General features: G+C 36.8%; 1 protein-coding gene across 1 annotated transcript in view; it reads left to right on the plus strand.

Moving 5' to 3' along the window:
* SMCHD1 (structural maintenance of chromosomes flexible hinge domain containing 1) overlaps nucleotides 1–23,989 on the plus strand; it is a 156,464-nt gene that overhangs the window by 25,559 nt on the left and 106,916 nt on the right. The window contains 3 exon segments of the mRNA XM_047697061.1: nucleotides 16,176–16,290; nucleotides 16,411–16,530; nucleotides 20,762–20,928. Coding sequence (XP_047553017.1) covers nucleotides 16,176–16,290; nucleotides 16,411–16,530; nucleotides 20,762–20,928 — 402 coding nt within the window.

The following is a 23,989-nucleotide window of genomic DNA, read 5'->3' on the forward strand; positions in this document are numbered from 1 at the left end:
CCAGCTTTCTTTTGGTGTCCATTAGTCAAAAGATAAATTGTTGCCCATTCCCTCACTTTTAGTCTGGAGGTGTCTAAGTCTAAAATGAGTCTCTTATAGATACCATATGGGTGGGTCTTGCTTTTTTATCCAATCTGATACCCTGTGTCTTTTGATTGAAGCATTCATCCCATTTACATTCAGAGTAATTATTGAAAATAAGAATTTAGTGCCATTGTATTACCTGTAAAGTCCCTGTTTTTGTAGATTGTTTCTGGTGTATGTTATTTTTGGGCTGTCTCTTTGCTTACAGGATCTCCTTTAATATTTCTTGCCGGGCTGGTTTAGTGTTCACGAAATCTCTAATTTCTATTTGTCCTGGAAGTTCTTTATTTCTCCTTCCATTTTGAGTGAGAGCCTTGGTGGATAAAGTATTCTTGGCTGCATGTTTTTCTCATTTAGTACCCTGGATATATCATGCCTGCCCTCTCTGGCCTGTCATGCCTCTGTGGACAGGTATGGTGCCAGCCTTACATTTCTACCCTTGTTGGTTAAGTACCTCTTGTCCCAAGCTGCTTTCAGGATTTTCTTTTTATCTTTGAAATGTTCAAGCTTCACCATTATATGTTGGGGTGTTGATCTTTCTTTATTGATTTTGAGAAGGGTCCTCTCTGCCTTTGGATTTGAATGCCTGTTTCCTTCCCCAGATCAGGGAAGTTCCTAGCTATGATATGCTCTAATATACCTTCTGCTCACCCCCCTCTTCTTCCTCAGGGACACCCAATACTTGTAATATTGTTTTGCTTTATGGTATTGTTGATTTCTTGAAGCCTCCCCTCATGGTACATTTGTTGTTTTTCTCTTTTCCTCAGCTTCCTTCCTTTCCATCAACTTACCTTCCCTGTCACTTACTGTCTCTTCTGCCTGATTTACCCTAGCTATTAGAGTGTCCAATTTAGACTGCATCTCAGAGCATTTTTAATTTTAGCCTGATTAGATTTTATTTCTGCACTAAGAGATTCTCTAGTGTCTTTATGCTTTTTTCAAGTGCAGCTGGTAACTTTATAATCATTTTCCTGAATTCCAGCAGTGACATTTTACTTATATTCATATTCATTAGATCTGTGACAGAGTATTACCTCTAGTTCTTTCTTTATGTTGTGAATTCCTTCTTTTAGTCATTTTGCCCAAAGAAGAATAGATGAACAAGAGAAGAAAATAAAAAAATGTCAACCACAACCCAAGTGAAATACATACTAGACAAATCCAGAGGTCAGAAACCAAGAAACAAAAGGGGGGTGGGGAAGAGAAAATATAATCTCTCAGGTGGACAAAACAGGGTGATCCAGTTGGTCTTGGGTGTATTTGGTCTGTTTGTTAGAAGACCCAAAATGTAAGGAAATGGGAAAAAAAAAAAAAATATATATATATATATATATATACCAAAAAAAAAAAAAATTGAATACAGTGAAAGGAAGTCAAAAAATGAAGAATATGTCTTTAAAAATGTAAATGTAAAAAATGAAAGTTAAAAAAGGACTTAAAAACAGTTGATAAAATAAGAAACTAGTTGAATAGGAAGAAAAGAAAAATTTTACACTGAAAGGTAAATGAAAACCCTTGAATTCTATATACTATTTTCCCCTAGTGCTGGAGTTTTGCAGGCCTGTGTCCTCCATAAACTTGGTGTTCGCCTTTTGTTCCAGCTGGTCTTCTGGGGGAGGGGTCTGTTGGGCTGATTCTCAGGTGTCTTTGCTTTGGTGGAGTTGTACCACCCCTTGCCAGGGAGCCAGGCTCAGTGTAAGCTGTTTCTGGTTGCTCTATGTGGTTTTTGTTAACTGAAGGCTTTCCATGCCTCTTGAGAGGATAGAGGGGCTCTATCTCCAGACAGAGCTGAAGGATTCTGGTCCCCTTTCTTCAGTAAAACCTCAGGAATAAGCCGTCTTCCCTTTTGTGTGAGTCAAAGTCTGCAGACTACTGCAATGCTTGTCCTCACTGATCCTCCCTAGGGGGAGGAGGAGGGTCACCATGTTTCTGCTCTTTGCAGGGCCTCCGCACAGAGAACTGTTGCTGGATCATGCTGCAGTGTGTGGTTTATGGCAAACTCCGTTGAGAGCCCCCTTGCAGCCTTGCTGAATAAAACCAGTTTCCCTGCTCCACAGACACTCCCATTCTTTCTGTGAGCCCAGGGATCCTGAGACCACACTGTCCCACCTAGGATTCTGCCCCACTTCACCAGCTGAGCACCTTTCAGGCAGGGACATCTCTCACTGGAGCAGATTTCTAAAAATTCTGATTTTGTGCTCTGGGACAAATCACTTTCTGGTAGCTGGCTTCAGAAGCTCCCTCCCCCACCATTTATCTTTAGCTATATCCCATCCCCTCAGATTCACTTCTCTGTACCTCCTACCTTGCAAAAAGTGGTTGCTTTTCTGTTTGTAGAGTTTCAGCAATTCTTTCCTTATATCTGTGGTTGAATTCATAGGTATTCAGAATGATTTGATAGTTAACTAGCTAAAGTTGAGGGACCAGATGAAATGAGGTCTCCTACTCATCTGCCATCTTGTCTCCCCTTAAGCCTATGCTGGAGCTTTTAAAAATCACTAAGGAGCTCTCATGCTCCACATTTTCCTTGTAAGTTTTTGGCCAGATTCTTTATATTCTCTTGATTGCCTTAGTCAGCTGTGATCATGAACAGTTGCCACTGACTGTTTTTGACAAATGACCAACCGCAAAAAGTGGTTCACAGTGATCAAGTTCTGAGTTAGGTCGAGTAAAGACAAAGCTTGCAAGTGGAGGTTCCTAGGCATAGGTCAGAGAACTCTAATAATGCCAGTTATATGGGGAAGGGGCTTTGAGGGAACTCCAAATTTACTCCAGTGACTCCTGCCTGGCTGGCTGGTTTTCACCATGATTCAGGGTTGTCAGTTTTCAAGGCTTTTGTAGAACTGGTGAGAAGAAAATGGAATAGGGCATGTTAAAACATCACAGAGCTCACCGTTCTTACTGAGATTCAGCTGTGTATCTTGAAGAAACACTCCTTGGATTGTTCCAAGGCTTTGGTTAATAGAGTTCTGAAAATGTTGATTTTTGACAGTGTTTTCAGATGTTTTCATTGGTTTTATCAGTGAGCGGGTTTTCATACGTCCTTACTTTATCTTTATAGAAGTGTTCACTCTCTTAACTGATTTTTGACATATGTATTCACCTGTGTAATCCAAACCTCTCTTAACATGTCCAACATTACATGAACCTAAAAAATGTGCTCATCATCACGTAGTCTCTGTTATAATCATTGCCTTAGAAGTTAAATTAGATACCTAGAACATAATTGTAATACTGTGTGTTCATTTAATTATTTTGTGGAAAGAAGTATTGTAGCAGTGGTCCTAATTCAGACATATGTTGGATTAGTGCTACTTTCTGCACTTTCAACTTAATTAGCAATTAAAAGTTTCTCAACTTAGCCATTTTTTTTTTTTAAATAAAAATACCATGCCACATGGCCCACTTCCCATGCCATTTTTTAGGTTGTGGAAATGGACTCTCAACAGAATTTTCCCTAGTTTTCCTAAAGAAAAAGCTCCTGTGTCTTCAGTGTATTTCTGCAAAGATGAGTTTTCATTTATCTTGATATTTGTATTATTTGAATTCAGAGAATGAGTATGTAACATTTAGACCTCCTACTTTAATTTGGTTATTTTTGTTGTGTCACACAGACTTATTCCAGAAGCTCTAATAGGGATCTGTGGCCATTTATCAGTTTGTTGGAGGTGAAGGTTTTATTGTGGGGTTATTCCCTTTGGTAGATGTGAGACAGTGAGATGTAAATATACATATGTAGTCACTCTACCCTATTTCCTGGCCACCACTTATATATTGTTTTTTAGTTTCTTTTTACTAATTGGATTACACCTCCTGTTCCTTTTTCTTACTTTCAACACCTTTTGTGATTTGTTTCCTTTCAGATTTTGTTTCTCTCTTCTAATGGAACACTCTTATTTTGAAAAGATACAGTGTCATTTTACATTATATCAAGTATTTGATTGAGATGTGTTTTGAAATTCTTTTGGACTGTGATAAGAATTTATTCCTGAGGCAGGTGACTTTCTAAATTCTCCAAAGGATTGCTTCTACAATGCAAGATTTATCTTGAGGTCAGATTATCTTCCTCTTTTCCTTACTTTCTTGAAGGGGTATTTATATAATCTTTGAGTGTGAGTACAGGAAATTTTCTGGACTTAATTACAGAAGTCTGAAACGAAATTTGTATTCTCAACCTTATTTTCCATGATAAGGTTTTTCCCTGGGTTAGAGTTGCATGGATGGTTTGCATTGAAAGGGAGACTTACTTCCTGGTGACTATGTCCATTCCTTACCAGTTAAAAGAATTTCTTAGTTTTGAAACCCATTTACTTCTTTTTCTTTCTTTTTTTTTTTTAAAAGCTTTTATTTATTTATTTGACAGAGAGAGATAGATCACAAATAGGCAGAGAGGGAGGCAGAGAGAGAGGAGGAAGCAGGCTTCCGCTGAGCAGAGAGCCCAATACGGGGCTCGATCCCAGGACCCCGAGATCATGACCCGAGCTGAAGGCAGAGGCTTTAACCTACTGAACCACCCAAGCGCCTCCTTATTTTTCTTAATAGACATCAGGTTCAGAGAATTTGATTAATTACAATTAATTACAAATTACAATTTATAACAGTTCATCAATTCAGGCATTGAATTTTTAAGGTTTATTTATTGAAAAATTTAATAAGCTGAATAACCAGAATTTACCACCCAAACCAGTAAGTAGCACATTTTCTGTAATGTACATCTTGTACCCTTGTTCTGTTTTTTTTTTCTTCCCACCAAAGTGAATCACTGTCTTGAATTTTTATTTCCTTATTTTTTTTTTAAGATTGTATTTTATTTATTTGTCAGAGAACACACAAGCAGGAGGAGCGGCAGACAGAGAGAGAAGCAGGCTCCTCACTGAGCAAGAAGCCTGATGCAGGATTTGATCCCAGTACCCTGGGATTATGACCTGAGCCAAAGGCAGACAAAATCCCTATTTCCTTATTTTTAAAAAATCTAATTTTGCTTATTTTTTTGATGCTGCAAAAAAAGGATAATTATACTATTTGTAGTTCTACGAAGAACTTGTATTTTCACTTAATACTAGGTTACTAAGATTTCAACTTTATGTGGGTCTGTAGTTTATTTTTTTTCATAACCATAAAATATTCTTTTGTGTATATTTAAAAGAAATCATACTGTATTTAGTCTAGTCTCCAGTCAGTGGCATTTGGCTTCCCCTACTACATTTCGCATTATGAGTAATACTGTCTTATAAGTTGTATAATTGTGTGTGCATATGTGTGTATGCTGTTATACAGTGTTATGTATGTTTGCTAGTCCAAATCTACAGAAGTTCTTAGGTACCTAGAAGGGAACTTCGTGGGTTATAAAGATGAAAGTTCCAATATACAAGGTAATGGCAAATTGTTGTTGTTTTTAAAGATAGTATTCATTTATTTGAGAGAGAGAGTGAGCAAGCGAGAGCGTGCATGAGCTGGGATAGGGTAGGAACAGAGGGAGAGGGAGAGGGAGAAGCAAACTCCTCGCTGAGCAGGGAGCCCAATGTGGGACTGTACCGATCATGACCTGAGCCTAAGTCAGATGCTTTACTGACTGAGCTACCAGGTGCCCCAGCAAATTGTTTTCTAAAGAGATTATATTTATTTATTCATACTTCACTTATGAAAGTTTGAGTTTTGTTTTGTTTTTGTTTTTAAGTTTGAGTTTTAAAACTCACTTTGGAAGCCATTTGGGTATGTTAAGCTTCTTGCAGAAGGACTTTTTAACTATTACTTTGATTTTGTTAGTAGAGTTATAATATTACTTATTGACTTAGTTTTGTAAGTTATATTTTACTTGGAGTTAGTCCATTTAATTAAATTTTCAAGTTTATTAGTGTATAGTAATTGGTAACATTTCAAAGAAGCAATGTTTGATAAATTTTTTTTCTGATTGCAAATTCTTTTTTTCTTTTCAAATTCTTTGATTTCTACTCTTTATTTACGTCCTTGCTTTAGTTTTATTTTGATTTTTTTGTAGAAAAGATTCTTGTGGAATTTTTTTTTAAAGATTTTTATTTATTTGACAGATATCACAAGTAGACAGAGAGGCAGACAGAGAGAGGGGGGAAGCAGGCTCCCCGCAAAGCAGAGAGCTCGATGTGGGGCTCGATCCCAGGACCCTGGGATTGTGACCTAAGCTGAAGGCAGAGGCTTTAACCCACTGAGCCACCCAGGTGCCCCAAGATTCTTGTGGAATCTTAGACAAGTCTCAAATCAATAATCTAAGATTAATATTTTGCGCTATAAATTTTCTTTTTCTTTTTCCTTTTCCTTTTTCTTATTTTTTTAGAGAGGGAGGTAGGGGAGAAGCAGAGGTAAAAAGAGAGTGACTTTTAAGCAAGCTCCATGACCACTTGTGGAACCTGGCACAGGGCTTGATCTCACAACCCTGAGATATGACTGGAGCCCAAATCAAGAGTCAGACACTTAACCCACTGAGCCACCCTGGCACCCCTATAAATTTTCTTTTAAGAACTACTTTCACAATAGCCTAAGTTTTGATAATGCTATATATTCATATGCCTACAGTTTGGTGTATTTTTTATTTCCTTTGCAACTTGTTCTTTGATCCATAGATTGTTTTAGGAAGGTGTTATTCAGTTTCCAAGTGTTCTTAACATATTTCCTCTTGTCTTTATGTTGATGTCTAGTTTGATTTTTATTATGGTCAGAGAACATACTCTATATATACTCTTTTAAATTTGTCAAGATTTGTTTTGTGCTCCAGGGTATAATCTGTTTTGGGGAATTTTCTGTGTTCTTGAAAAGAATATGTATTCTGCTGTTGTTGGGAGGAGTGTTCTGTAAATGTCAGTTTGATCCCGTTGGATGATGATATTATTTAGTTCTTTTATGTCCTTGTTGGTTTTCTGTGTGGTCGTGACTAAGATAGGTTTATTGAAGTACCCCCAACCCCTTATTTGCAAGTGTATTTATTTCTTTTTTCAGTTCTCTGAATTTTTGCTTTTTGTATTTTGAACTTGTGTTATTTTGTGTATACACAGAATTGTTATGCATTCTTGGTAAGTGCATCCTTTTATCATTATGTAATACTCTTCTGTCCCTGGTAATTTTCTTGCTCTGAAGAGTATTTTATGTGCTGTTCGTCAGCTATTCTTTTCACTCCTGTTTACCTGGTTATGTCTTTTCTCATCCATTTTCTTTAAACCTACTTCTATCATTATATTTGAAATGAGTTTCTTGTAACTTTTTTTAATGGGTCACTCTGCCAATCTTATTTAGTGTATTTGCATCATTACATTTACTTAACTACTAGTATATGTGTTAGGACTTAAGTGTGTAATGTTATAACTTGTTTCCTTTATTTTTTATTTTTCTTTTCTGACCTTTTTATGGATTACTTGAACATATTTTACTATTCCATATTTTACTATTTTCTTTATAAAGTGATTTTGAGTATTTTTTTGTTGTTTTTGTTTTTGTTTTTTAGCAATCACTGTAGGTAATACTGTATATATACAAAACATTACATTGTACTAGTAAGGTATTTTACCACCTAAAGTGACTTGAAAGTGAAATATTCCCAAATTATTTAGGTTCCTTAACTCTCTCCCATTTATAATTTAGTTTTCTTTCTTTCTTTCTTTCTTTTTTTTTAAAGATTTTATTTATTTATTAGAGAGAGAGAATGAGTGGGGGCGTGGTGGTGGGTGTTGATAGATAGGGCAGAGGGAGAGGGAGAAGCAGACTCCTGGCTGAGCAAGAAGCCTGATGTGGGGCTTGATCCCAGGGCACTGGGATCATGACCTGAGCCAAAGGCAGATGCTTAACTGACTGAGCCATCCAGGTGCCCTGTAATTTTTTAAAGTATTATCTCTATGTACATTGAGAACCGTATCAAATAGTGTTATTTTGATTTCAGCAATCTACTATAATTTTAAAAGCTCAAGAGGAGAAGGGTGATCTATTTAATTTACCCATGTATTTGTTTTCATGTTCTTCATATCCTGGTGATAATCTTTTATCTACTTTGTTTGATGTTAATATAGCAACTCTAGCTTTCTTTACATTAGTGTTAAGATGCAAAGTCTTTTTCCAACTTTTTAACCCATTGTAACTTTATAGTAGGCAACATATAGTTTGTGTCTTAAAGTTTCAGAATCTCTGCTTAATTGGGAATTTAGACCAATTACATTCACTGCAATTGTTATGTTTGTTCTTGTTTGTTTTTTTTTTTTCTGACTTATTTAAAATTGAGTGTTTCGTGTGTGTAATTCTATTTTATTTCTTTCCTTTGTTGGATTACTGGTTGTTACTCTTGTTTTACTATAATTTTAGGATTAAAAATATATATCTTTAATTTGTCATAGTCTATCTCAAGTAATACGCCATTTCACATCCACTTCACATACAGTATTAGTACATCACAGCAGTAATATCCATGTCATTCACTGTCTCAATCTTTTGTTCTTATACCTTTTACATTGATATATATTAAATATTGAACTGTATTCTGGTTTTCTTTTTTTTTTTTTTTAAGATTTTATTTGACAGAGAGAGAAATCACAAGAAGGCAGAGAGGCAGGCAGGGAGGGGTGAGAAGCAGGCTCCCTGCCTAGCAGAGAGCCCAATGCAAGACTCTATCCCAGCACCCTGAGATCATGACCTGAGCCGAAGGCAGAGGCTTAACCCACTGAGCCACTCAGGCGCTGCTGGTTTTCTTTTAAACAGGATTCCTTCCCTCTAGTTAATTGACACATTCATTACCTCACATATTTACCTTTTTCTTTTTTTTTTTTTTTTGGTGAGAGCATTTTAAAGTTTTATTCTCTTAGCAGATTTCAGTTATACAATAGAGTGTTAGTGACTAGATCTTCAGACCTTACTCATTTTATGACTGAGAGTTTGCATTCTTTTACAACCTCTACCTATTTCCTGCATTCCCCAGCTCTGTCAACCAATATTTGTAGTTTTTCCATTTTCTCTTCTTTCCAGTACTACACTTATGTGAGATATTTCCCTTTAGTACTTCATGTCTTTTATACCCACTTTGACATTTTCTGTTCCTTTTCTTCTTAAATTTTTTTTTTAATTTTATTTTTTATAAACATATATTTTTATCCCCAGGGGTACAGGTCTGTGAATTGCCAGGTTTACACACTTCACAGCACTCACCATAGCACATACCCTCCCCAATATCCATAACCCCACCCCCCCTCTCCAAACCCCCCTCCCCCCATCAACCGTCAGTTTGTTTTGTGAGATTAAGAGTCACTTCTGGTTTGTCTCCCTCCCAATCCCATCTTGTTACATTTATTCTTCTCCTACCCCCTTAACCCCCCATGTTGCATCTCCTCTCCCTCATATCAGGGAGATCATATGATAGTTGTCTTTCTCCGATTGACTTATTTCGCTAAGCATGATACCCTCTAGTTCCATCCACGTCGTCGCAAATGGCAAGATTTCATTTCTTTTGATGGCTGCATAGTATTCCATTGTGTATATATACCACATCTTCTTTATCCATTCGTCTGTTGATGGACATCTAGGTTCTTTCCATAGTTTGGCTATTGTAGACATTGCTGCTATAAACATCCAGGTGCACGTGCCCCTTCGGATCACTACGTTTGTATCTTTAGGGTAAATACCCAGCAGTGCAATTGCCGGGTCGTAGGGTAGTTCTATTTTCAACATTTTGAGGAACCTCCATGCTGTTTTCCAGAGTGGTTGCACCAGCTTGCATTCCCACCAACAGTGTAGGAGGGTTCCCCTTTCTCCGCATCCTCGCCAGCATCTGTCATTTCCTGACTTGTTCATTTTAGCCATTCTGACTGGTGTGAGGTGATATCTCATGGTGGTTTTGATTTGTATTTCCCTGATGCCGAGTGATATGGAGCACTTTTTCATGTGTCTGTTGGCCATCTGGATGTCTTCTTTGCAGTAATGTCTGTTCATGTCCTCTGCCCATTTCTTGATTGGATTATTTGTTCTTTGGGTGTTGAGTTTGCTAAGTTCTTTATAGATTTTGGACACTAGCCCTTTATCTGATATGTCATTTGCAAATATCTTCTCCCATTCTGTCAGTTGTCTTTTGGTTTTGTTCACTGTTTCCTTTGCTGTGCAAAAGCTTTTGATCTTGATAAAATCCCAATAGTTCATTTTTGCCCTTGCTTCCCTTGCCTTTGGCGATGTTCCTAGGAAGATGTTGCTGCGGCTGACGTCGAAGAGGTTGCTGCCTGTGTTCTCCTCAAGGATTTTGATGGATTCCTTTCTCACATTGAGATCCTTCATCCATTTTGAGTCTATTTTCGTGTGTGGTGTAAGGAAATGATCCAATTTCATTTTTCTGCATGTGGCTGTCCAATTTTCCCAACACCATTTATTGAAGAGGCTGTCTTTTTTCCATTGGACATTCTTTCCTGCTTTGTCGAAGATGAGTTGACCATAGAGTTGAGGGTCTATTTCTGGGCTCTCTATTCTGTTCCATTGATCTATGTGTCTGTTTTTGTGCCAGTACCATGCTGTCTTGATGATGACAGCTTTGTAATAGAGCTTGAAGTCCGGAATTGTGATGCCACCAACTTTGGCTTTCTTTTTCAATATTCCTTTGGCTATTCGAGGTCTTTTCTGGTTCCATATAAATTTTAGGATTATTTGTTCCATTTCTTTGAAAAAAATGGATGGTACTTTGATAGGAATTGCATTAAATGTGTAGATTGCTTTAGGTAGCATAGACATTTTCACAATATTTATTCTTCCAATCCAGGAGCATGGAACATTTTTCCATTTCTTTGTGTCTTCCTCAATTTCTTTCATGAGTACTTTATAGTTTTCTGAGTATAGATTCTTAGTCTCTTTGGTTAGGTTTATTCCTAGGTATCTTATAGTTTTGGGTGCAGTTGTAAATGGGATGGACTCCTTAATTTCTCTTTCTTCTGTCTTGTTGTTGGTGTAGAGAAATGCAACTGATTTCTGTGCATTGATTTTATATCCTGACACTTTACTGAATTCCTGTACAAGTTCTAGCAGTTTTGGAGTGGAGTCTTTTGGGTTTTCCACATATAGTATCATATCATCTGCAAAGAGGGATAGTTTGACTTCTTCTTTGCCGATTTGGATGCCTTTAATTTCCTTTTGTTGTCTGATTGCTGAGGCTAGGACTTCTAGTACTATGTTGAGTAGCAGTGGTGATAATGGACATCCCTGCCGTGTTCCTGACCTTAGCGGAAAAGCGTTCAGATTTTCTCCATTGAGAATGATATTTGCGGTGGGTTTTTCATAGATGGCTTTGATAATATTGAGGTATGTGCCGTCTATCCCTACACTTTGAAGAGTTTTGATCAGAAAGGGATGCTGTACTTTGTCAAATGCTTTTTCAGCATCTATGGAGAGTATCATATGATTCTTGTTCTTTCTTTTATTAATGTGTTGTATCACATTGATTGATTTGCGGGTGTTGAACCAACCTTGCAGCCCTGGAATAAATCCCACTTGTCCGTGGTGAATAATCCTTTTCATGTACTGTTGAATCCTATTGGCTAGTATTTTGGCGAGAATTTTTGCATCTGTGTTCATCAAGGATATTGGTCTGTAGTTCTCTTTTTTGATGGGATCTTTGTCTGGTTTTGGGATCAAGGTGATGCTGGCCTCATAAAATGAGTTTGGAAGTTTTCCTTCTATTTCTGTTTTTTGGAACAGTTTCAGGAGAATAGGAATTAGTTCTTGTTTAAATGTTTGGTAGAATTCCCCCGGGAAGCCGTCTGGCCCCGGGCTTTTGTTTGTTTGGAGATTTTTGATGACTGTTTCAATCTCCTTACTGGTTATGGGTCTGTTCAGGCTTTCTATTTCTTCCTGGTTCAGTTGTGGTGGTTTATATGTCTCTAGGAATGCATTCATTTCTTCCAGATTGTCAAATTTGTTGGCGTAGAGTTGCTCATAGTATGTTCTTATAATTGTCTGTATTTCATTGGTGTTAGTTGTGATCTCTCCTCTTTCATTCATGATTTTATTTATTTGGGTCCTTTCTCTTTTCTTTTTGATAAGTCTGGCCAGAGGTTTATCAATCTTATTAAATCTTTCAAAGAACCAGCTCCTAGTTTCGTTGATTTGTTCTATTGTTTTTTTGGTTTCTATTTCATTGATTTCTGCTCTGATCTTTGATTTCTCTTCTCCTGCTGGGTTTAGGGTTTCTTTCTTGTTCTTTCTCCAGCTCCTTTAGGTGTAGGGTTAGGTTGTGTACCTGAGACCTTTCTTGTTTCTTGAGAAGGGCTTGTACCGCTATATATTTTCCTCTCAGAACTGCCTTTGTTGTGTCCCACATATTCTGAACCGTTGTGTTTTCATTATCATTTGTTTCCATAAATTTTTTCAATTCTTCTTTAATTTCCTGATTGACCCATTCATTCTTTAGAAGGATGCTGTTTAGTCTCCATGTATTTGGGTTCTTTCCAAATTTCCTCTTGTGATTGAGTTCTAGCTTTAGAGCATTGTGGTCTGAAAATATGCAGGGAATGATCCCAATCTTTTGATACCGGTTGAGACTTGATTTAGGACCAAGAATGTGATCTATTCTGGAGAATGTTCCATGTGCACTAGAGAAGAATGTGTATTCTGTTGCTTTGGGATGAAATGTTCTGAATATATCTGTGATGTCCATCTGGTCCAGTGTGTCATTTAAGGCCTTTATTTCCTTGTTGATCTTTTGCTTGGATGATCTGTCCATTTCAGTGAGGGGAGTGTTAAAGTCCCCTACTATTATTGTATTATTGTCGATGTGTTTCTTTGATTTTGTTATTAATTGGTTTATATAGTTGGCTGCTCCCACGTTAGGGGCATAGATATTTAACATTGTTAGATCTTCTTGTTGGACAGTTCCTTTGAGTATGATATAGTGTCCTTCCTCATCTCTTATTATAGTCTTTGGCTTAAAAACTAATTGATCTGATATAAGGATTGCCACTCCTGCTTTCTTCTGATGTCCATTAGCATGGTAAATTCTTTTCCACCCCCTCACTTTAAACCTGGAGGTGTCTTCGGGTTTAAGATGAGTTTCTTATAGGCAACATATAGATGGGTTTTGTTTTTTTATCCATTCTGATACCCTGTGTCTTTTGATTGGGGCATTTAGCCCATTAACATTCAGGGTAAGTATTGAGAAATATGAATTTAGTGCCATTGTATTGCCTGTAAGGTGACTGTTATTGTATATTGTCTCTGTTTCTTTCTGATCTACTACTTTTAGGGTCTCTCTTTGCTTAGAGGACCCCTTTCAATATTTCCTGTAGACCTGGTTTGGTGTTTGCAAATTCTTTCAGTTTTTGTTTGTCCTGGAAGCTTTTAATCTCTCCTTCTATTTTCAATGATAGCCTAGCTGGATATAGTATTCTTGGCTGCATGTTTTTCTTATTTAGTACTCTGAATATATCATGCCAGCTCTTTCTGGCCTGCCAGGTCTCTGTGGATAAGTCACCTGCCAATCTAATATTTTTACCATTGTACGTTACAGACTTTTTTTCCCGGGCTGCTTTCTGGATCTTTTCTTTGTCACTAAGACTTGTCAATTTTACTATTAGGTGACGGGGTGTGGACCTATTCTTATTGATTTTGAGGGAGGTTCTCTGAACCTCCTGGATTTTGATGCTTGTTACCTTTGCCATATTGGGGAAATTCTCTCCAATAATTCTCTCCAATATACCTTCTGCTCCCCTCTCCATTTCCTCTTCTTCTGGAATCCCAATTATTCTAATGTTGTTTCGTTTTATGGTGTCACTTATCTCTCGAATTCTCCCCTCATGGTCCAGTAGCTGTTTGTCCCTCTTTTGCTCAGCTTCTTTATTCTCTGTCATTTGATCTTCTATATCGCTAATTCTTTCTTCTGCTTCATTTATCCTAGCAGTGAGAGCCTCCATTTTTCATTGCACCTCATTAATAGCTTTTTTGATTTCAACTTGGTTAGATTTTAGTTCTTTTATTTCTCCAGAAAGGGCTTTTATATCTCCTGAGAGGGTTTCTCTAGTATCTTCCATGCCTTTTTAGAGCCCGGCTAGAACCTTGAGAATCGTCATTCTGAACTCTATATCTGACATATTACCAATGTCTGTATTGATTAGGTCCCTAGCCTTTGGTACTGCCTCTTGTTCTTTTTTTTTGTGGTGAATTTTTCCGCCTTGTCATTTTGTCCAGATAAGAGTATATGAAGGAGCAAGTAAAATACTAAAAGGGTGGCAACAACCCCAGGAAAATATGCTTTAGCCAAATCAGAAGAGATCCCAAATCGTGAGGGGGGAGAAAGGGGATAAAAAGGGGTTCAGAAGAAAAAAAAGAAAAAAAAAAAAGAAAAAAAAAGAAACTATTAAAAAAAGAAAGCTGATAAAAAATATAAAAAGGAAAAATATATATATATATATTAGATAAACTATTTAAAAAACGTTAAAAAAAGAAAACGGTAAAAGTTAAAAAAATTTAGAAGAAGAGAAAAAAAAAATTGAAAAAGAGAAAAAAAAATTAAATTAACTGCAAGGCTAAAGAATCATGGGGAGAAAGCCATGAGTTCCATGCTTTGCTTTCTCCTTCTCTGGAATTCCGCCGCTCTCCTTGGTATTGAAACTGCACTCCTTGGTAGGTGAACTTGGTCCTGGCTGGGTTTCTTGTTGATCTTCTGGGGGAGGGGCCTGTTGTAGTGATTCTCTAGTGTCTTTGCCCCAGGCGAGTTGCACCGCCCTTACCTGGGGCTGGGCTGAGTAATCAGCTCGGGTTTGCTGGGTTTGCTTTTGGGAACTTTTGTTCCCTGAGCACTTTCCGTAGAGTTCCGGAGGACGGGAGTGAAGATGGCGGCCTCCCAGTCTCCGGCCCGGAGGAGCCGAGAGCCCAGGGCCCCACTCCTCAGTGCTCCCTCAGAGAATAGCGCCCAATGACTCCCGTCACCCTGGCCTCCGGCCACGCTCCGAGCTGACCGAGCCTGCGACCGGTTCAGGGTAACCCCAAGTTTAGAGCTCACTCCTGGGCTCTGTCTCTGTAGCCGGCTTCCCTGTTCTAATACTGGTAAGCTCTGTGACACTCAGACACCCCCGATCCTTCTGCGACCCTGCGGGACCTGAGGCCGCGCTGACCCCTCCTGGGCTTCACCCCAGTTAAGCCTCTGGGGCGATGTCCCTCAGTGAAACAGACTTTTAAAAGTCCTGATTTTGTGCTCTGTTGCTCCGCCGCTTGCCGGGAGCCGGCCCCTCCCCCCGCGGTCTATCTTCCCGTCGCTTTGGATTCACTTCTCCGCCAGTCCTACCTTGCAGAAAGTGGTTGATTTTCTGTTTCTGGAATTGCTGTTCTTCTTCTCTTCAATCTCCCGTTGGATTTGTAGGTGTTTGCAATCTTTAGATAAGCTATTTAGCTGATCTCCCGCTACCTGAAGTAGTCTCAGCCTGCTACTTCTCCGCCATCTTGACTCCTCCTCCTCTTCTTAAATTTCTTATGGGAACATGCTTTCAATGTATCTTTGTATTTTCTAATTCTTCCAGCTATGCCACATGTAGTGTTTAGCTTTTCCATTGAGTGTAATAGGGATTCTGGCCTCACCCCCAATTCTGTTTATATCTGGTATTGGGAATGGACACCTAGCCTGTATTTTGAGAGACCACGGATGCCTACTCTCCAGAGTGATGTTAATGGTTCCCTAAGAGGTTCTTTTGTCATGATACATGGAAGTAAGAATGTCTTTGCTATAATTCCTATATTCTTCAGAGAATATTTTTATTTTATAAGTTTTGAAGCAGTAAACAATTTTGAAGGGACAGTTGTAGGGATAGTAGGATAGATAAGGATATAGGCATTTATTTAGTCTTGTTTGCTGAGAGAGTTTATGATTTAGTAGGGTGGGTCCAAGAATGTGCATTTTTTGAGTTTTTTGTGATGCTGATAACAGGTGGTCTGGGGAATATATTTTGAGAACTGCTGGATTAGGTGGTCTCTTGACTTTGGGTTCTGATTCCTTTACCTTGAATAAGGGTATTGTGTAGCTTGGGGATAATTTTATTAACACTTAATAAAAGTTCTATAACAATTTCCTTTGGTACCTAAGTAACCTGTTTAAAATCACTGCATTAATGTTTTATTTTTAGTGATCATTCAGGATATGTTCGTCCAGTACCAGTGCCACGCAGTTTAAATAGTGATATTTCCTATTTTGGTGTTGGGGGCAAGCAGGCTGTTTTCTTTGTTGGACAATCAGCCAGAGTAAGTAAAAAGGTTTCTTATAAATGAAAGTTGATTAAAAATATTTTGAGGTTGATTCTAAGTGTGTTAACCAGTTTAACTTTTAGGAATTTTTAAAGTACTCTTATTAATATTTAACAGATGATAAGCAAACCTGCAGATTCCCAAGATGTTCATGAACTTGTGCTTTCTAAAGAAGATTTTGAGAAGAAGGAGAAAAATAAAGAGGCAATATATAGTGGATATATTAGAAACAGAAAGGTATGATACATTGTAACTCATTATAAAGTTGTTACTGATGGACACATGATAGAGACAATTTTTCTTTCAATTTCTATCCAAGATACTTAAACTCTTGCTTTAAAAACTTGAAGGTATGACATTTTCAAATTGTGTTATTTTTTTCATTTTTTTCCTTTAATCATGTGAATAGCAAAAAGAGACTATTTACATGCTTTTTCAGGCTGGAAGTCTTCAGGCAACAACTTGTCTCTTAAAGCTAGGTTCCCAGAAATTGCTCATAAGATTGTAAACTTTTTTCCTTATATTGAGATTGAATTTTTAAATCTTTTTTGGTCTAACAGTTTCACGTTACAGTAGAAAACAGTTACAGGATGATAGGCTTTTAGGAAATCAAAGCTGCAGAGAAATAAATGAGTTATTTATTTCTGTTAGATATTTGTATTTAGATTCCAGTTTTAGTGAGCATAATGTTAACAATTAACAAATTTGTATCGTGGTAGTGAGTATATAGTATTTATTGTATGATTCAACTTTTCTCCACTTGAAACAGTTTAGAATTTTTTAAATGTTTTTAAAAAATTATTATTATTATTTTTTAATTATTATTCTTAAGTGGGCTTCATGCCCAACGTGGGGCTTGAACTCATGACATGGAGACTGAGTCATGTGCTGTGCCCACAGAGACAGCTTGGTGCCCCTAAAATCTTTATTTTAAAGTAATTTTGAATTTCTTAAATTCTTTTCTGATTGTAAAACAAGTTGTAAAAAATGTATAGGAAACTTAAAAATTGTCTCAAATTCTGGGAAGAAATTTCTAGTTGAATTTCTAGTCTAACTTACATGCTCACAGGGTTTGTTTTTTGTTTTGTTGTTTTGTTTTTTTAAATTTTAAATCCAGTGTTGTTAACATACAATGTTATATATGTTTCAGGTGTATAATATAGTGACTAAACAATTCTATATATTACTGAGTGCTCATCGAGATAAGCGTATTTACCTGAAACTAATGTAACACTGTAACACTGAAATTAAAATAAAACCTCCTTATTGGCATCTTGAGTTGGGGCTGGGGAAGAAAAGTGTACTCTTAATCTCTTTCATATACTTACTTTTAAAAAATATATTTACCTTTTTGAGTCCACATTTCTTTAACATTTTGGGTATTTCTCCATTTTATGAAATATTTTTATACACACACACTTTTCCTAGGTTCATAGTATTTTGTCTGTATTGTAATTTATTCTGTTAAGCATTTAACTTAAAGGATTCTATTATAATTATAAATAAGGACACTGCCATGAATGTCTTTGCATAACATTTTGTCCAAATAAGTTTTTTCTTCATACAGATTATAATTTTAATAGTGTGACAATGAATTTGAACTTCTTAAATGTTCATGGTGTAGATTATAAATTGCTTTTCTAAAAGGTTAAACCCAAATCAGATACACTCCTTAAAATAGTATGTGGAAGTGCGTATCTGATAATTTCCTTGTTTTTAAAAAAGGAGTGGAGGGGAGTAGCAAAATGCTGGCAATTTGACAGGTGAAAATAATACTTTTTCTTTATTAAATGGACTGAATTCTTTTCTTATATTTATAAGCCACTTTTTTCTATATAACTTAACATTCTCCTCTGTCCAGGAAAGTTCTTCATTTTGCTCATCCCACTTTTTTCCTTTTTAAATTTGTTGCATTTATTACAATTTACACATCTTATTATATTTACATAATAGTATTCCATCTTTGTCATCTTATGTTACTGCCATGAAGACCTGTAAGGTATATTTGTGGAAATATTTGCCATGTCAAAACAGGTGAAAAATAGGAAATAATTTAAGTGATTTTCAAAACTGTACAGGTGTGATACGCCTTGGGTAGAACTAATATCTCTTGGATCATCATTTCTGCCATTTTTTTTCCTGTAATTTGTGCTTAATTTGTGCCAGCAAACATCTCATGGGTACTAATAAGCCCTTGGTCCTTTTTTTTTTTTTCCCTGACCAGTCTTTTCCAGCCTACTTTTTGGCTTCTCCAGCTCTCATAAACAGTCTTGTGTATAGAGTTGGTGGCTCTTGATTTACAACCAGGAGTCTTGCTTTTTCTAGGGGCAATATACATGCTACTTAACGCCAGCAGTTCTCTGATCTGTATTTCTTGTCAAGGCTTTTAAGATTGAGTCACTGAATCAGGCTGGACTCCCATCGAGGAAAAATCATTCTAGACACTTCAAACAGAAAAGGATTTAATAAAGGGAATTAGATGCTTGCATAATTATTTGAAGGGCTAGGAAGGCTCAGCCTGGTAGAAGGATACTGGGACACTCTGAATTGACCTTCAAGGGATGCTGCAACATCTGCTATAGTCGTGTAGCTGGAGGACCACCACTGGATCAGGAATTTAGAAACATCCTGCCTTATCTGTGATCCAGGAGTTGGAAAGGTCTTGCTGGTACAGTTCTTCTAACACCAAAACACAGACCTTTTGGCTATAAGCGGTGCTTTATCAGTGCTAACACTCGAAGCTGGAACCTGGATATCAGTTGTTCAGTACCTTGTGTGATAACAGAAAACATTAAAGAAATATCAGGAAATGGCCTTTGTCTCATTTTCCTCTTCTAAATTTTTGGCTGCTATATCTAATTGGTAAAACCTAATGTGCATCCACAACTTAAAATGTAAGGGAGTCTGAAAAGTAGACTTTTGGCTTTCCAGTCTTTGTATTCCAGGAAGGGACTATAAAAGGTGGGATGAATGGGTGCTGAATACCAACTGATCATGTCTGGGGTACTCATTTCCCATTTCAGTTAGATGCTTTTCTCTAGATGTTCCATGAATATCTCACTTTTGGTACATCTGAAATAAAATATTATCTACCAGTCTTCTGTTCCTCTTTCTTCCTCGCTTTTCCCCCAACTACTCTTTGCAATTAACAGCATCCCCTGACCAAGTAGTTAGTAATTATGATCCTGTTAGTCATTCACCATTCTGTTCTGTCTTTTAACATAGTTTTTCATCTTCCCTCTCTTCCATCCATTGTCACTGCTTGAATCAGCCTTTCCAGTCTCCTCTTTCATCATGTATTTATCGTATACTTTAAACTACCTTGTTTGCCTTATACTCTCAAATCCTTCATGTTCTCACTGGTCTAGAATGTTCTATTCATGTTCTGGGTAAACGTTACCCTCTTTTTAACTCTGTAGCTCTTGGTTCATATCTTTATAACGGCGCATTATTTTGTGATCATTTGTTTTTCATCTATCAGAATTTGTAGGGAGGGAGGGCACTAGTCTTATTTAATTCATATCTTCCTTGTGTCCATGTTGAGTCATAGAACTTGGAAGTGTTCAATAAATATTTGATGAACCTGCATCACTAGTAAACTCAAACTAATCCACTAGCTCTCAAAGTGTATAAAATAGTACTTGTATACTATATGTTGTAGCTGTAATATTAGTGTGTAGGGATGCATTGGAATGGTTTTTGGAGGGTTTGTTTTTATTTTTAGGAATTGGTAATATATGCTTATTTTAAAAAAATCAGCCAGCTTCCTAGATATAATAGTTCAGTGTGTATCCTTAAAAGCTTTATGTATATAGCAACATACATAATATGTATATATGCATGTAATTTTAACACGTAAAGTCTTAGAGTAAAAATCAAGACATTCATAATTCTTATTCACAAACACTCCTTACTCTTTCCCCTCCCCACTTCCCTTCTAAGCAAGCTATAGTCTCTGAAAGTGGACTAGGGTAAAGGATTATTTTATTCCCTTTTAAACACAGTGCCTTTGGGCTAAGCCAGCTGGTTTCAGCCTACATCCCAGTTTTCTTGAGCATGGAGGGCTGGGCATTTATTTGTCTCTACCAAGTTAAGTGTTAGGTATCCCAAGTAAGGACTCATTCCATCCTAGGGTAAGTAAGTATCTTCCATTTTTTCAGCATTTTTAAACTCAGTATACACACACACACAAATACATTTTTACCTTTTATGCGTCTAAAATTGATTTAATCAGCATTGTGGTATAGGGTGCTCCTGTATGTATGCCAGTTTAGCAGTCTGTGTTAAAATATCCTGTTCTCACAGCATTGTTACATACTCAGCTGATTTGTCTTGAGCTATTTTCCTTCAAAAGTTTTTTGAAGCCCATTTATGAAACTAAGTGAATCATATTAAAAATTAATGTAAATGTTATTTGTATATTACATTAAGTGTATTTAATCTGTTGTATTTATATTCACTCTCCTAGCCATCTGATTCTGTTCACATTACAAATGATGATGAGAGATTTCTACATCATCTTATCTTAGAGGAGAAGGAAAAAGATAGCTTTACTGCTGTGGTTATCACAGGAGTACAACCAGAACACATACAGTACTTGAAAAATTATTTCCTTCTTTGGACAAGACAGTTAGCGTAAGTACTTGATTCAGGACATGTTGCTATGTATTCTTTTTAAGACAGAAAATATTAGAGATACATTGAAACTTCTTGGCTGTGTGCTCTGCTTCTGTCTCATTTCCTTCCCTTCCTTGCAGTAACCAGTACTCTAATAATGGCATTAAAACAGTTCTCTGGGGCGCCTGCATGGCTCAGTGGGTTAGGCCTCTGCCTTCAGCTCAGGTCATGGTGCCTGCGTGGCTCAGTGGGTTAGGCCTCTGCCTTTCAGCTCAGGTCATGGTCTCAGGGTCCTGGGATTGAGGCCCACATTGGGCTCTCTGCTTAGCGGAGATCCTGCTTCCTCCTCTCTCTCTGCCTGCCTCTCTGCCTACTTGTGATCTATATCTCTCTGTCAGATAAATAAATTAAATTAAAAAAATTTTTTTAAAACAGTTCTCTGTTCTGTAAGTATTTATTGATTACCTGTAACATATTGATAATCATTTGAGGGGCAGGCTTATAAGACCTATGATAAAATTTAAGATAAACTTCAGTGATCTCTCTCTCTTTGTCAGATAAATAAATAAAATCTTTTAAAAAATAAATAAACTTCAGAATGTATCAAAATCAGCACCATCATGTTCATATTCCCCTTTTTTGTGTCGTCTTTATAGCACCTATCATAATCTTCCATACTATGTATTTTCATTTTTTTTCTGCCTTCCCCCATTGGAATGTCTTTTTTTTTTTTTTTTAAAGATTTTATTTATTTACTTGACAAAGATCACAAGTAGGCAGAGAGGCAGAGAGAGAGAGAGAGGGAAGCAGGCTCGCCACTGAGCAGAGAGCCCGATGCGGGGCTGGATCCCAGGACCCTGAGATCATGACCTGAGCCGAAAGCAGAGGCTTAACCCACTGAGCCACCCAGGTGCCCCTGGAATGTCTTTTTTTTATGCACTGCTATATCCCTAGTGTTTCCTGTTAAATAGTATATGCTCAGTAAATGTTAATCAAATGAATGTATGAAGTCTGTTAAAATAATGTATGCAAATGTATTAATAGTACTGAAAATAAATCTTTGGATATCTATTCCAGGAAAACTTTTAGAGAGTATAACATATTCCATTAGAACAAATCATCAGAATATTTAATGGTTCTTAGTTTTTTCCCATAGTTATATAGTAAGTATAATTTAGCAGATTGCTTCAGTAATTTGCATTAGTCCACATTACTGAGTCTTGCAGAAATGGGTACATCTGCACGAAATTCGTTTTTTTTTTGTTTTTTTTTTTTTTAAGATTTTATTTTTAAGTACTCTCTACACCCAACATGGGGCTCCAACTCAAAACCCTGGGATCGGGAGTTGCATGCTCCACCAACTGGGCCAGCCAGGTGCCCCCCACCCCATTTTTTAAAAGTGTTTTTCACATTTATTCAAAAGGCTATTACACTTAAGATTATTTTATTTTATCTTTTAAGATTATTTTATACATAAATGCCTACTAATAGTTTAAATTTTTTCTTTAATGGGAAAATTATTTTATTTTAATTTTTTTTTATTTTTAAGATTTTATTTATTTATTTGAGAGAGAGTGTGAGAGAGAGAGAGAGAGAGAGAGAGAGCACAAGCAAGGGAAGGATATAGGGAGAAGCAGACTCCTCCCCACTGAGCAGGAAGTCCAGTGTGGGGCTTGATCTCAGGACACTAGAATCATGACCTGAGCTGAAGGCAGACATTTAACTGACTGAACCACCCAGGCATCTGGAAAATAATTTTATTTTAGAAGTACCTTTTCTCTTGTGGAATATTGATGTTTATTGACTGTAACCCAAGAATTTTAAATAGGACTTGGGAATTTTTATTCTCTAAATCCATATTTCTTTTCTTTTTTTTACTCTAAATCCATATTTCATTAGCTATTTTGTAATTATTTCTTTTAACTAAAGGAACTCAGTGTACATAACATATAATTAGAATATAATCTTGCTCAACAAATAATAACCTATTATTTTAACCATTCTTTGAAACCTATCTGTTAAGCTATTTACAGCACTCTTTCTGAATGTGTTATTTTAACCTCACTGTTGATAATGATGTTAACACTTTTTTTTTTTTTAAAGATTTTATTTATTTATTTGACAGATCACCAGTAGGCAGAGAGGCAGGCAGAGAGAGAGAGAGAGAGAAGCAGGCTCCCCGCCAAGCAGAGAGCCTGATGCGGGACTCGATTCCAGGACCCTGGGATCATGACCTGAGCCAAAGGCAGATGCTTTAACCCACTGAGCCACCCAGGTGCCCCTGATGTTAACACTTTTGAGGTGCATGAAGAAAGACCTAAAGGTTTCCACTGATTTCCTTTTATCTCAGTGTTCTAAAGAGTAGCTAGGATAATTTTTTAAAATTAAAATTCGTACAAAGGAATATTGCAAATTCCTGTTTGAAGAGTAATGATAGATGTAATATGTTTTAGCTATGAATAATCTCACCAAAATATCTTTTAAAACATTCTGAATTAGTGATTTTTGAAGGGATAATGTTGAGTTTATTAAAGCTAATAAACTCAACATTATCCCTTCAGAAATCACCAATTTTGGTGGGAATGTTGGAGTGAGATTGTCTTGATGCTATAGGAAAGGAGGGAAGAGAGTTACAGAATGATACTCATATTGAGAAGATAATTAAAAATACCTAATCCTGCATACTCCCTGATATTTAAATCCTTTCTAGAATTCCTGATAAGTAAATTATATTACAGTCTCTTGCCTTCTGGTTTTCATTCTTTTGGTAAACTATACTTTTGGAAGGTATACATTTTGTGGGCTTTTACGTTGGAAAGGCCTGGATTGTAGTCCACCTTTTAAATTCTAGTTCTGTAACCTTAGGTAAAGTATATAAACCTCTTGCATCCCAATTTCTGTAACCATAAAATGAGGTGTAATAATACCTCCATCTTAGGATTGTTTTTACCATTAAATAGGATACTCTATTTAAGAATGCTTAGTATATAAAAAAAAAAAGAATGCTTAGTATAGGGGGCGCCTGGATGGCTCACTCAGTTAAGCATCTGTCTCTTGATTTCCACTCAGGTCATGATCT

Source organism: Lutra lutra, chromosome 12 (genome assembly GCF_902655055.1).
Source record: "Lutra lutra chromosome 12, mLutLut1.2, whole genome shotgun sequence".
Taxonomy (NCBI): domain Eukaryota; kingdom Metazoa; phylum Chordata; class Mammalia; order Carnivora; family Mustelidae; genus Lutra; species Lutra lutra.